This window comes from Anopheles gambiae, chromosome 2 (genome assembly GCF_943734735.2).
Source record: "Anopheles gambiae chromosome 2, idAnoGambNW_F1_1, whole genome shotgun sequence".
Taxonomy (NCBI): Eukaryota; Metazoa; Arthropoda; class Insecta; order Diptera; family Culicidae; genus Anopheles; species Anopheles gambiae.
Genome location: NC_064601.1, coordinates 35446731 through 35460317, shown reverse-complemented (window position 1 = coordinate 35460317; position 13587 = coordinate 35446731). Strand labels below are relative to the sequence as shown.

The 13587-nt window shown below is 46.2% G+C and overlaps 4 protein-coding genes across 4 annotated transcripts; 2 read left to right on the top strand and 2 right to left on the bottom strand.

Moving 5' to 3' along the window:
* Positions 1-255: 255 nt before the first annotated feature.
* Positions 256-2256, top strand: LOC1279764 (tryptophan--tRNA ligase, cytoplasmic). The gene is made up of 3 exons (XM_319546.6): positions 256-552; positions 656-884; positions 967-2256. The coding sequence occupies exons 1-3, from the start codon at positions 393-395 to the stop codon at positions 1916-1918; spliced, it is 1341 nt and encodes a 446-aa protein (XP_319546.6). The 5' UTR covers positions 256-392; the 3' UTR covers positions 1919-2256.
* A 525-nt stretch (positions 2257-2781) lies between these two features.
* Positions 2782-4925, top strand: LOC11175721 (mucin-5AC). The gene is made up of 3 exons (XM_003436392.2): positions 2782-4206; positions 4282-4414; positions 4488-4925. Exons 1-3 carry the CDS (start codon positions 3396-3398, stop codon positions 4852-4854), a joined length of 1311 nt encoding a protein of 436 aa, XP_003436440.2. The 5' UTR covers positions 2782-3395; the 3' UTR covers positions 4855-4925.
* Positions 4926-9916: 4991 nt separating this feature from the next.
* LOC4577152 (poly(A) RNA polymerase gld-2 homolog A) lies at positions 9917-12500 on the bottom strand. Its single transcript, XM_061647027.1, has 6 exons — positions 12375-12500; positions 10963-12308; positions 10690-10877; positions 10508-10620; positions 10324-10439; positions 9917-10228 (listed from the first exon to the last, which is right to left on the bottom strand). The coding sequence occupies exons 2-6, from the start codon at positions 12254-12256 to the stop codon at positions 10050-10052; spliced, it is 1890 nt and encodes a 629-aa protein (XP_061503011.1). The 5' UTR covers positions 12257-12308; positions 12375-12500; the 3' UTR covers positions 9917-10049.
* Positions 12501-12552: 52 nt separating this feature from the next.
* Positions 12553-13383, bottom strand: LOC1279785 (peroxynitrite isomerase THAP4). The gene is made up of 2 exons (XM_319543.4): positions 13253-13383; positions 12553-13181 (listed from the first exon to the last, which is right to left on the bottom strand). The coding sequence occupies exon 2, from the start codon at positions 13179-13181 to the stop codon at positions 12696-12698; it is 486 nt and encodes a 161-aa protein (XP_319543.3). The 5' UTR covers positions 13253-13383; the 3' UTR covers positions 12553-12695.
* Between the last annotated feature and the right edge of the window lie 204 nt (positions 13384-13587).

Here is a 13587-nt window from a genome sequence, read left to right as displayed (position 1 = left end):
GCAGCGGAATTGTTTGGAACTAAATGACAGCCAATGTTGCGCGGTTTTGAAAATACCGTTTAGAACAACTTGAAGAGAAATGGTTTTTTTCTTTCTCTTTATCAATCTAACAACATAATTTGCATATTTATGAGAAAAGCAATGTAACAGAAACATTTTGTTTGCAATTTTATGAAGAGTTAAGAAAATAAAACTGCATTTAAAAATTTAGTACAAAATATCCCAGCTGTCAGCCATCAATTAGCCCACCACAACAAATCCTCCTGTCATAATATACACGGTCGGCAGCGCGGTGTGTTGGCAGAGAAAATCACACTTTCGCACAGCACGGAAATTCTGCCAGTGACCATCAGAGTTTGAATGAAAGTGCGGCAATATTAGGACGGGAAATCATGAGCAATCTTCCGGACGTAGATCAGTTGAAGCTGGAGGAAAATCACACCAGCGTAGAAGGGAATGCTGCCGCCGCCGCCCCGGTCGCAGAAGACGTGGTCGATCCATGGACTGTTACCAGCTCATCCGATGCGGGAATTGATTACGATAAGTTGATAAGTATGTGCCGGCAGTGTTCGTGGAACGATTCTTACACGATACAGAATAGTTTAATAATTCAATTTTCAACCATGTTCCCCAAACCCTCCGCTCCCCACAACAGAGCGGTTCGGATGTTCACATATCGATGCGGCACTGATCGAGCGGCTCGAAAAGGTCGCGGGAAAACCGGTTCACCATCTGATCCGTCGTGGTATATTCTTTTCGCACCGTGACCTACACACACTGCTGAATGCGGTAGAGGCGGGCAAGAAGTTTTACCTCTACACCGGCCGTGGACCGTCGTCGGACTCGATGCATTTAGGTCACCTGGTGCCCTTTATCGTGACGAAGTAAGTGCGGTGGAGTAGGGAGGGGGAGGGGGGGAGTGGTGTTGGAATGGAACAATGATGCAAACATTCGCCTTCATTGCAGATGGTTGCAGGAAGCGTTCGATGTGCCGCTGGTCATTCAGCTGACCGACGATGAGAAGACGCTGTGGAAAGACCTGACTGTCGAGCAGTCGATGCGGATGGCGCGCGAAAACGCCAAGGATATCATTGCGATTGGGTTCGATCCGAGCAAAACGTTCATCTTTTCCAACCTGGACTTTATGGGCCAGTGCCCCCAGTTCTACCAGAACATTATACGCATCCAGAAGTGCGTCACGTTCAACCAGGTGAAGGGCATATTCGGGTTCGGCGACTCGGACGTGATTGGCAAGATCGGGTTTCCGGCGGCCCAGGCAGCACCCGCGTTCTCGACCACCTTTCCCTTCATCTTCGGCACGGACAAGCTGCCCGTGCTGATTCCCTGTGCGATCGATCAGGATCCCTACTTCCGCATGACGCGTGACGTATCGCCCCGGCTCGGCTTCCCCAAGCCGGCCCTCATCCATTCGAGCTTTTTCCCCGCGCTGCAGGGCGCACGGACGAAAATGTCGGCCAGCGATACCAACTCGGCCGTCTTCCTAACCGACACGGCCAAGCAGATCAAGACAAAGATCAACAAGCACGCGTTCTCGGGCGGGCGGCAAACGCTCGAGGAGCACCGGGAGCACGGTGGCAACACGGACATTGACGTGAGCTTCCAGCTGCTGCGGTTCTTCCTGGAGGACGATGCCGAGCTGGAGCGCATCCGGGTCGCGTACGGCAAGGGCGAGCTGCTCAGCGGCGAAATGAAGAAGATCGCGATCGACACGCTGCAACCGATCGTGGAGGAGCATCAGAACCGGCGGAAGGACGTGACGGATGAGGTGCTTAATCTGTTCCTTACGCCCAGGAAGCTCAACTACGAGTTCACCGTAAAGCTGCCCGGCGATAGTGCGAACGGGGCGGAGGGAGCGAAGAAGAAGGGCAAAGATAAGAAGGCGGCTAAGCCGAATTAGTGACGATTGTGGGCAAATACACATCGCGGTTGGTCGCATTCGGGCATGCAATTATCGGTACTTTAGAGGATTATGATAAGGGTGGCGTCACACACGTCGCTAATCATTTTCCGCGTTCGGCAGCAGTGCTTCTATGGATTTGAACGGTACGGAAGTACATGTTCCGCGAATTACTTCACCCCCCAAGCCACACCAACACGGAACCGGATACTTCGGTTGGTGGTGGTGCTGTGGAAACATTTATTTATTTTATTTTTAGCCGCGTCGTTGCTTTGCTTACTGCAAGTAAAACTAAATGCACGGTGATGAATAAACGTGATGAATAAAAAATAAAAATTGTTTTATTATTTTGTAGAAAAGGAAATGCAAAATGTAATTCTACAAACAAAAACGAGGGACGGACAAGTAAAAAATATACATATTAAATTAATAAGCATTAAATACAAAAAATGCACTCAAACGCATCCTTGCATTAGAATCTACTTGTTAATGCGCAAACAATTTCACTTCACGCAAAAGCTCACAGCATAAGCACTGACCACTCGAGTATTTCTCTCTCTCTCTCTCTCTCTCTCTCACACACACACACACACACACACACACTCTCTCTCTCTTTCTCTGCTCACCAACACTGTCACATCCCAAGGCAGCAAGGAATCGGAAGCGCTCAAAGAAAGGAAACACGTGTTCAGCTGAGCTGAGTGACCTGTGCTCTACCCCATAACTTCGTTCAAAAGCAATGCGCGAAGATAAATGATCGACAAGCATCGAGAACAATAGCGCGCGCTCTCCTCCTTCTACGATGTCTCATTCGATGATGTTGCTCTACATTCATCGACGGCATCGCAATGGAAAATAATAAAGAAAAAACGAGCGACGCGAAACGATGTAACCTCCCTCTCCAAGGCGGGGGAAACAAACACTTGTGCACACAAAACCCCGGGAGCTCGGAGGATGGATGACGATCGTCGCCGGATCTTCTTCTAGCGCTCGTGAGTGAGTGGAAACAGTTCGATGCAATAACAGCGTTTGAGCGGAGTGAAGCGAAACAAAAAAGCCTTAGAACCACCCGGCCAAGGCACGGTTTGAGGAAAAACGTGGTGCCGAAGAAAGGAGCGTGGAAATAAATAAAGAGTGACAATACATTTCCATATCGATTTTGTTACGGACACCGTGCAAAAGGGTTGCGCCATCCTTGGGCAGAAAAAAGGGTTGCCGGTGCCGGATGTCTAAGGGCGCTGGTGAAGCAAACGATCGCCACAGTGTCGGTTAGTGCCGCTCGGGCAGTGTTTGCGAGAAGTTTCTTTTTTTTGGGATTTTTGTAGAAAACAAGTTGTGCTACAGTTGAAGATCGCTTGTTACTAAAATTCGGAGCGATCACAGTGTAATGAACGAGGCCTTTCGTGTATGTAAATCACAAAACAACGTGTAAATAAGGACCCAGTGTCCCCACCTGATCACCAGCATCGAATGCATAATGAACATAGCCGATCTCATCCCGATCGATCTGTCCAACGATCGCGAATTTGCTGCCACCGCCTGCAGCGCACCGTCGACAGCCGGCGGGAACGATGTGAGCCACCACCAGCACCACCGACCTTCGGATACGGTGCCGGTGGTCTCGTCCGCCGGATACATCCACGTTCCCACGCCCACCTTTGCCACGTATGCGCCAGTGCCGGTCACGCTGCCGCCCCTCTTCACCTCACCACCGTACGAGCGACGGTATCCGACGCGACGAACGACGAACCTGGCCACCAGCAGCACGACCCTCACCACGAACACCAGCACCACCACCGGCAGCAGCAGCGAGCATCTGTACACGGTGCGACCGGTAACACCACCACCCATCGGTGACCATCTCCCCGGGACCAGCATCCCGGTCAGTGTGCTAAAGCTGACGCCACCCCGCTCGTCACCGCCTGCCACGTTGCTGCAGGCAAACGATGCGAACCGTTCGCCGACGCCCGTGTTCGCGATGGATTTTACGCGCATCGGCCACTGCGGTGCCGGAGCGGAGGAAAGTGATCGACTGGTGTCGAACGTGGTGCTATCCTTTGCCAGCCATCCGGGCCAGCCGTCGGCCACGGACGGTATGCTGGGCTTTCCGGGTGGTTCCGGGTTGAGTTACACGGCGACGGCGACGACGATGACGACGACGACAAGTGCGACCGTGCCTACGACGAAAACGATCGCATCGTCCAGCTCATCCTCCTCGTCGGCGGCCGATGCGCTGAGCCACTGTGACGTCAGCCTTTGGCGCAAGCGTGCGATGGAGATTGAGAAAGGTAAGGGCACGGAGAGGGCAGCCACGCGGGGGAGGGGGAAGAAAAACACCCACCTGACGCAGTGTGTACTTGCAGATTACAAAAAGTCCGCCTGCGACCGGGAACGGACCAGGATGCGGGACATGAACCGTGCGTTCGATATGCTGCGCTCGAAGCTGCCCAACAAGAAGCCGTCCGGCAAGAAGTACTCCAAGATTGAGTGCTTACGGTGAGTTGGGCGTTGGCTTCCAATTTGGTTTGTCGTCCAGAGCCATTTACAAGCGAATTCCATTTGTGCACAGGGTAGCGATACAGTACATACGGCATCTGCAGCGTGAGCTCGAGTATCCGACCACACCGTCGCCCGAACCGCACGAGTACATGTACGAGGTGGTCACGCCGTTCAACCACATCCCGACGCCGGCCAGCGCCTATGCCGGGCTGGACACCAACAACAACAACCTGTCGATCGTATCGGCCCATTCGTTTGCGGTCGTTCCACCGCCGGTCCGGCCAGCCGTACCGCAGCCAATGCTGCCCGCCCTGCCAACACCACAGCCGCAGCCGGTTGCGACGGCTGTGCCACACAACAACCTCCACCATCATCACCATCACCAGTGGTACATAGCGAACAGTGCCGATGGGTACAGCTACTACTATCTTCCCTAGCCGGTTGGGTTGAACTATTGTTGTGTTGTGTACATTTGAAATACAATTATGAACATATTTTGCGCTAGAAAGTGGAATGGATTCCTTTGGGTGAAATGTGGAGAAAAGAGTGATGTTAAACAATCGGATTAGGAATCGATAGTACGTGGGAAGGATTACAGAACTTCTCACTCCGATGGAGAGCACCTTCAACATTTTGGGCAGAATTTCATGATTATAAATCAAAGGACGTCCTTATCCTTACTTTCTTACGCTGATTAATTGATCATACCTCTTATGACAAAGACCTGGAAAGTATCGTAGTTTATTTCGTTGAAATTAATGGTAATTAAGTCTAATCATTACATAAGAGTTCGTTATTGAGGGCCATTTTAACGTTACCTCTAGAATGAGTGAAAATTCAAACCTCGTTTTGACTAGAAAATACTAACTGAATATAACAAAAATTTCTACAGCTTTCCTTAATTGAATCCTGATTTCGTCTTTCAAAAGCAAATATTTAAATGTTGATTAATTAGTCACAAAAATAAGCTATTGATTTGAACCTTTACAATGACATCGCGGACCGTGTTACAGGCTCTTTGAGGGTCATATGTGGCCTACCGGCCGTAGTTTGGAGAGTCCTGGTCTATTCGATAGATGCGTCGGTTCGTAGGACGAATTTCGCACCAATTTCACGTTACCACAGTAGCACTTTCACATGTGTCGCCGCAGCAGGGCTGCAAGGACTTGTTAAGTACCACGCAATCGGAAGAAATCTCGGAACCTATTATAAACTGGCATAAGACCGCAACGAAAAGCTGGTGATCTAACTGGTAAACGCACCGGACTTTACCAAAAACGTAAGACATTCTATTTCCAACACAGACATGATCACTCGTACGATCAAATGAGCGTATATGATCGATCGTATTTTTTTAAAATCATATTTCAAAGAAAAGGTGAAAAACTGATCACCATTAAATTCTGCAGAAAATAGCATGATGAGAAACGCTGGGTAAACATGCATGTGCATCATCGTGGAGTGGGCAAGATCAGTTGTAATTTTTTTGAACGATAAACGTGTTTGACTTCCAATTTTGACTACGTTTAAAAATTAACTAAAACAACAACAACATAATTAGCTATTTTATTATCACAAGTTCAATTGGACAGGATACAGGACTGCGATAAATTTCAAAGATCCCTTTTACTCTTAAGAGTACGTAGAAAAAAATGACCTCTTAACCCAATTAAAATGAGATTCTTATGACGACCCATTAAGAGACCTAAACTTAAAACCAAATCCATACTAGTCCTGACACCAATCCGCTACAAATTCTGGTTCAAGAGCTGCACATAACTTAATGCCGGTCCTGGATCTGATACTGACCTTATACCGGTCCTGGAGCCGATCATGAATCCATACCTGCCCTGGAACCTATCATAAAACCATGCTGGTCTTGGACCTGATACTGAACCCGCACCACCTGGTCTTGGAACGTATCATGAACCCATACTGGTTCGGGACGGGTCATGAACCCATACCGGTCCTGAAACCGATCATGAACCCATACCTGCCCAGGAACCTATCATGATCCCATACTGGTCCTGCAGCCGATCATGAATCTATACCGGTGCTAGAACCAATCATGAACCCATTTCGGTCTGGAAACTGATACTGAACCCGCACCTGCCCTGGAACAGATACTAAATACATACAGGACCTGGAACTGTTATTGAACCCATACTGGTCCTGGAACCACTAATGTATTCATATCAGTCCTGGAACTGAAAGTAAACTCATAAAGGACTTAGCACTGATTCTGAACCCATACCGGTCCTGGAACTGATCATGAACCCATTCTGATCCAGAAATAGCTCCCGATTTCAATTATTTTCTAGAACAGTACCTGGAACTGTTCCGGATTCGGAACGGCACCTGCACCGGGTATGTTACCGTTAAAATTCCAGTTCCGGTCACTAAACCATACCAGGTACAAAATTTGCAGCATAGGAATAGTGTAAGAATCAGCGTATGAAATAACGTAGGAATTTTAATTGAATTTGTATAGTGATCTGATAATCTGATTTTTTAAATATTTATCATGCCATAAGGAATTGATGCAGTAAATTGTTCGATGCAGTCCACGAAACCCTTTATGCTGAACACCATGTACCTTTCCCAGCAACGGCACTTTAAAAACCTCGGTGTAGACCCGTCTAGTACTGCATCTAGCTGGACCGTATTCTGCTTAGAAGATAGTTTAAACGACCCTTAAGCCCATTGCATTTGCAGATGCGTTTATTGCCCGGTCGCTTCAGTTGCGTTACATTCATCGTTCCAGTTAGACAGGCACAGACATTTAGTTGCTCACCGTCATTCGCCGATTTTCTTTGTACTTTTGGCCCGTTTGTTTTGTACCTTTTTATATGCAGTCAAATAAAACTTTGAACTTTAAACGCACAGGATGGGACGTCTTAAAGGCCGAGCTAGGCAGAGCAAAGAAGGTTAGTTAAATGATGGGGAAAGTGTTAAAATTTGCCATTCAATTTGCTCATCATTCAAGTGCAAATAGTTGTCGTTAAAAATGAGCATAAATCACTTAACAAACAAATAATGTTTCATCAAATGCATATCTGCAATGCATAAATGTAGAAAAAGGCAAAGATTGTAGAAGAGCAATGACCACCTGGGGTCGGTCGGTCTGCGTGATTTATGTCGTCCGGCCGGTAGCCCCTTAGGTGCCGATCATAAACCCTTTTTATGACTCATCGATGCCTGCGGGCTGTGCTTCTGTTCTTTTCTCCCACTTTAGAGACAGGCAAGAAAGCTTGCATTCGCGAGCATAAGCGATTGATGAAGATGAACGTTTATTACGATCATCTGCGCCAGCTGCTACACATTCCAGCAAAGACCTCGAAAGTCCTGACACTTGCGTAAGTATTTGAATCGCCGTCGTAGCTTAACAACTTTCACTCACTGATATTCTCCTCCTATTTTTTTTTTTGTGTGGCTACAGTCATACTGCAATGTATATCGATGTACTTGAGTTTGTTTTGAACACGGGTCGCAACGCAAAACGCACCGATGCAACTGAAGAGTCGGCCGAAAAGTCAAACGCTGAGCCAGCGATGGACTGCAACGAGGAGACAGCGTTCCTGTTGCGTGATGACTTTCGAGCCATTCTTCCTGCGGATGATCAAGAAACGCCTTTGACCGAACTGCTCTACAAGTATCCGTACATACAGAAGCTGCTGGCCGGCGTACCAAGCATGCCGCCGGAACCAGCAAACCAGCTCGACGACGATGACTGTAATGTATACGATCAAATAATTCCATCGCTCGTTGAGGTTCAGATGGCAGGTTTGAAGGTAGAGTGTGAAGAACAGCCCGTAACTGATGAGAAAGTAAATGAGCAAATCTTTACCGATCAAACCCCTGCCACTTCAAATCTGGCCGAAAAGAACTCCGAACAATTTTTAATAAAACACTCCGCCCAAATGCAAAGTCTGCGATTGGCACCGTGGAAAGCGTCCAACAACCACGAGCTCGAATGTTTGCTGATGAGTGAAAACGAACAGGACTTGGGACTTGTATTGCCCACCTTTCCGTCGCTCGTAAGCAGCATTCAAGCTCGTCGGGAGGGTGAAACGTCCTGCCCGAACGTGGCGCCACCCGTACTGCAGCTAAACGAGGACTTGCTTACCCTGGAACCGCACGAAAGTGAGTGGGATTTGCCTGAGGATGTTTCAGAGTTTCTGCTCGACCAATGGAATTTGGACATGGAGCGTTCTCTGGAACTAGCCATGGATTATTAGACAAAGGACTCAACAAGGCGATCCATTGGATCGCAAAGGTAAAATTGCGTGATCTCCATCGTGCCAAGTAGAGAATGTATTTCTTGTCGAAACAATTTGTTCATTTTTGACAACCTCGCAAACGAGCGGTAATTTTAAATTAACGGTCACAGCATGATCAAGTTCTTTCAGGGTTTTTTTTTGTAAGCCTTTGATTGTTTTGTGAAGAGGGGCAGAGGCAATTGTAAATTTACTAAGTTTCTTGGGTATTTAAAGGGAAACGTACGGCTATTTTGTACTTAAAACCCGTTTTTTCATATTTATCGAAGCTTAATATTCCATTAATTTTACCTACAAGGTACAAAGATTCAACGTATTGTTCATATAGTAAACACATTTCCTCACAGATAGCCAGTCAATAGCCAATAGCCAGTCGATCAAAATTCGTGAAAGTGCAGATCACTCCATATATAGTTCTCCATATATAGATTACTCCATATATAGCGGGATCTTTCGTCAAATTGCTGTTTTTAGATTTATGGAGCTGAACTTTAAACATCATCAAATTAGCCATATTTCAAATTTACTAAATACTAACTTACTAACATATTTCTTTTTGTCAAGTGTTTGAAGCTTGATAATTTTTAACAAAGTTTTCTCAACCATCACTTTTTACCGTTAGGGTTTACTCAACTTTTAAACTAATCCTGTCTAACAAATAACTAACAAAATATATTTCAATGGAGAAATTTCATATTTAATTTTAACAAAACATCTGTTCAAACCCGCAACATAACGAAATGGCACTTCTCTCTACTGATAAACATGAAAGTCTGTAGCTTAAATTCAAAATTTGGCGCGAGGTATGTATTAATATGAAAAAAAAATTGGCATTTTTCTGATAAAAAGAAGTTGAAACATGAAGTGAAGGATATTTTCGAACAATAATGCAAGTAAAAAGACGGTAAGAAAAGCCCCGAACAATAAGATTAGCAAAAAATGTAGTTAACGGTCTATCCTAGTCCCTGTTCTAAAATTGTTCTAAAATCATTTGGTATTTCAATCGTGATGTCGTGCAAATTGCATACTTTTGGGAGCTATTTAAATCGGGAAGATTGCTGTTTCTAAAAATGACAAAGTACCAATTTAAATTCAGGTTTTTATGAAACGAACAAAACTATAAGCAGTAAAATTGTTTCTGCGCTTTATACAATATGTAAAATATACGAAACATTAAAAACTCTTTTATATACTTATATTATTTTATTTATACTATTCTTAGATGAGATCTATTCTAATTGTATTTTTTTATGAAACCATAAAACTTGTGGTAAGTTTAATGGTTTTATTTTTTATAGTTTTCTATAATTTTTTCTTAGATTTTTATAGGTTTGATAATAGTTGAGGTGAGTGTTTTAAAAGTATCTATTAGGGGACGGTATCAAAGACGGCGTAAAGAGTGGTTCTCGAAACAGGATGCTTAAATTTTGGTGCTCTTCCAGCATTTTTCCGGACGCAGCGAAGGCCGCCCTGATCTGTTCAAACACATACTTGTTGTAGACAGATTTCCCAGTGTTTGTGCGATTGAAGGGCTCTGGGAAATACACGATTGTGGGTGGATGGAAGGATGGGATGCAACATTTGAGAGTGGTTTAATATTGGAAAGCGTAGCATTAATACGGCACTTACCTTCAATGAACAGATGGTTGAATATGCCGAGGCCCGACTGATCAGCGGCGTTCCATTTGCATTCCGAGCGGAGCAAAATTCGACCCATTCGAATGGATATCGCGTAGTTGGCATAACTGGAAAAATATAAATCCCCTTTTCAGACTGTTGCATTGGCCATTTAGATTTAAAATAAGAAACTTACTCAAATTCAGCATAGTATTTGAAAAATTTTAGCAGCAGTTGCCCGAGTGTGTCTGAGTTATCCGACCGGTGCGGAGCAATACGTTCCAGTAAGTTGTTGGTGAAATTTTTCTTCTGTAAAGAAGGGGAAAGCATTTTCGTCTATCCTACCACGTTACACGATACACCCGACTGCATACTTACGCAAAACTTTTCCGGAAAGATGCGATGCAAACATGGTATTACGGCAGGAGTGACACCGCACTGAAGGAAGTTGAGAACCATCAGCACGAGCGAGTAGCTGGACATGGTGGAATGGATCGGATCGTTCAGATTATGGTGCTGTGCCCACAGCTTTATGACCAGTACCAGCGGTCGCACACGTTCGTCCACTGGAAGGGAAATTAAAAAAAAAAAAACATGTTCCATCATCCAAAACCAACCACCTCTTCCGCCAGCAGTGTCACCAATGCTTACATTGTGCGTAGCAGTTCAGCAGATGAGTGTTGCGTATACCAACGCAATTGTTAATGCTCAGATCGATGTCGATGTTTTCCTCCACGTGGCGAAAGCGTAAGATCGGCACCTTGGCCCTTATCAAATCGAGATGCTCAAAGCTGCAGGTCGGCAGCGATTCGATGAAGCTTTTCACCCGCAGCAGATTGTTCAGCGCTTCCGTGCGCGAATCGCAGTACGTGGGACCGTCGATGTCCACGATGCACATGTCCATGTCGGACGTGTCCGTGCCGAAGCCCGAAATGGTGCTGCCCATCAGGTACAGTTCGTGCTTCTGCAGCCAGGAGGACATTTGCCGGAAGTAGCCGTACAGCATTTCCCACAGGCGCATCTTCTTTGCAAACGTTGCATCGGACTGCCGGTTGGCGTGAAACATGACCCACATGTCCTTCGAGAGCGAATCGCCGGGCCCGATGTGTAAAGGGGCGGTTAAGGTAGGCGATAGTTCGCTCGGTGAAATGGTACGGTTTGTGGGAGTTTTTGTGCTCGAGCTTGCCACACTCTCCTTATCGCCGTTGGCTGTATACTCGTCAGCCGTCAACTCCATTGCGTGCCCATTGTGGATCTGGTTGGTATCGGTGATGTTCAATTCGTGCATTTTTCGCCCGAGCGCATGTGTTTCATCGCGCGAATCTTGCAGATAGTCTCGTTCACTTCGCCCAGTAGGGTTATCCGAATCGTGACTTCCGCCAGACGACATCCAAGCGCTTTGCTTGCGTTTGTTCATCAGCTCTTTGTGGTAGGTGTAGCCAAATTTGAACGAGAGCCAATTGTGATGGTACCCATAGCAACGGAGCAGGTTGGCGAACGTGTGATTCGCTTGGTAGGATGATTCTACCGCACTCTTGCTTTCGCGAACGCGCTCGCCATACATTTTCTCGTTCCGTGAGAAATACATGTGCTGGCGTACGTCGTTCAGAAAATCGGCCGTATACTTGTATCCGGTAGAGTTGGACGATTTCGGTCCATCGCTTCTGAACACTTGCTGCCCAAAGTAGCGCAGATGCGAACGCAGCGGATGTGGATCCGTTGGCTGGTACGCTGCGGACGATCGATTGGACGTTCCCAGAAGGTTCCAGTCTGGGGTGTTACCGTTGGTGCTACGAAAGCCGTTCAACCTGATGGAAGTTCTTGGCTGTACCGTTTCCATATGGAGATTGAAGCTGCCCGCTTTGGTGCTTGCATTGGAGGAAAGCGTGGCCGTAATCTTGGGACAGTTCGAAAAGGACGCCTTTCTAACCTTTGTTCTGCCCATGGACGGTTTTTGAACGGGAATTCGTGGCAAGGATCTAATTACCAGCTGCTGTCTGAATTTGTACGGTTAGTTTGAACGCAGCGTGGCTTCTGGAATACTTTAAAACATCTCTACATACCTGCTTTATGACGAAATGACGCTAATGGACTCCTCCCAGTAACATCGATTCAGACGATGCGTTCGATTGCTTCCGTTGGCGTTGGAAAGACTTCGACTAATGGTTTCCATAGGCTGCTGTGATTAAACAGAAGCTAAACATGTTCGGATGATGAGATCCAAGATCTATAGGTATCATGTCATTTGATCATCGGATTTTTAATTATAAACTGTAACAACTAACCTACACTGTCCAACATCATTCGATGCTAACCACTAATGCAAAAGGAACATTGTTTGTCTGCCTGCACCCGAAGCTATTTTCTCGAACCCGCAATCCACCTCAATCCGAACGTTTGTACACCACACGCAAATGATTCGTCATCGGCGTGGTATCCGTTTCCATGTCCGTCTGAATCTCCAGCGTCCCGTCCGCATTGAGGCAGTATCTTTTGCGAATCGCTTTCACGGCCGGATCTTTCGCAAACGACATACGCTCGACCGATTTAGAGGTCAGTTTCAGTTCGTGGTCCGTTGCTTCGCCCTCCTCCAGCACGGTCAGGCCAAAGTTGTGTGCCACCATGAAGGCAACCTGGCTGGTGCCGGGTTTGATGCGCAGAAAGCCCCGCTCCAGGTGCATCGGGGCGCCGGACTCGGGATGGCGGGAGTGGGCCTCGTAGTTAAGCAACGGCTGCCCGATCGACAGGAACTTGATCACCTCGTTGTAGGAAAAGTCTTTGATCGTCGGAAAGCTGCCCTTGGCCGTTACCGATTCCCAGGTACCGATTAGCCACTGGATCGGTTTCAGTGCTTCGTGTACCTTTGCCATCTGCAATGTTGAGATATATTATTTTTCATTTTATAGTCCTGGAACTGTAAATTAGATAGAATATTAGTTACTTTAGTTAACACGGTTAATTGGTTTGCGCAAAAGTTGTGAGACCATGGAAATGTTTGTTTACATACAGGCGGGAAATATTGTTTTGTCAGGCTATGCCAGGATTCGTATTTTGACGTAGGGAGCCCTAAATATGGACGACATTCAGTTTGACAGATTGGTTAGCTAACGTCACGATAGGCAGTTCCCAATCAACAAAACCAGATACAGTAGAACGTCGATTATCCGGGGACGGATTAACCAGCTGTTTATTATTTAGCATCTAGTGATAGATTATTAATAGATAATTTATTTAGTATATTATTTAGTAACTAGTGATATATTTTACTACATTGTT

Coding starts and splice junctions, on each gene's coding strand:
- LOC1279764 (XM_319546.6), top strand. CDS start 393: ATGAGCAATCTTCCGGACGTAGATCAGTTGAAGCTGGAGGAAAATCAC. Junction 553..655: donor TGATTACGATAAGTTGATAA/GTATGTGCCGGC, acceptor TCCCCACAACAG/AGCGGTTCGGATGTTCACAT. Junction 885..966: donor GTGCCCTTTATCGTGACGAA/GTAAGTGCGGTG, acceptor CCTTCATTGCAG/ATGGTTGCAGGAAGCGTTCG.
- LOC11175721 (XM_003436392.2), top strand. CDS start 3,396: ATGAACATAGCCGATCTCATCCCGATCGATCTGTCCAACGATCGCGAA. Junction 4,207..4,281: donor TGCGATGGAGATTGAGAAAG/GTAAGGGCACGG, acceptor GTGTACTTGCAG/ATTACAAAAAGTCCGCCTGC. Junction 4,415..4,487: donor TCCAAGATTGAGTGCTTACG/GTGAGTTGGGCG, acceptor ATTTGTGCACAG/GGTAGCGATACAGTACATAC.
- LOC4577152 (XM_061647027.1), bottom strand. CDS start 12,256: ATGGGCAGAACAAAGGTTAGAAAGGCGTCCTTTTCGAACTGTCCCAAG. Junction 10,440..10,507: donor AAATACTATGCTGAATTTGA/GTAAGTTTCTTA, acceptor ATATTTTTCCAG/TTATGCCAACTACGCGATAT. Junction 10,229..10,323: donor CAACCATCTGTTCATTGAAG/GTAAGTGCCGTA, acceptor TGTATTTCCCAG/AGCCCTTCAATCGCACAAAC.
- LOC1279785 (XM_319543.4), bottom strand. CDS start 13,181: ATGGCAAAGGTACACGAAGCACTGAAACCGATCCAGTGGCTAATCGGT.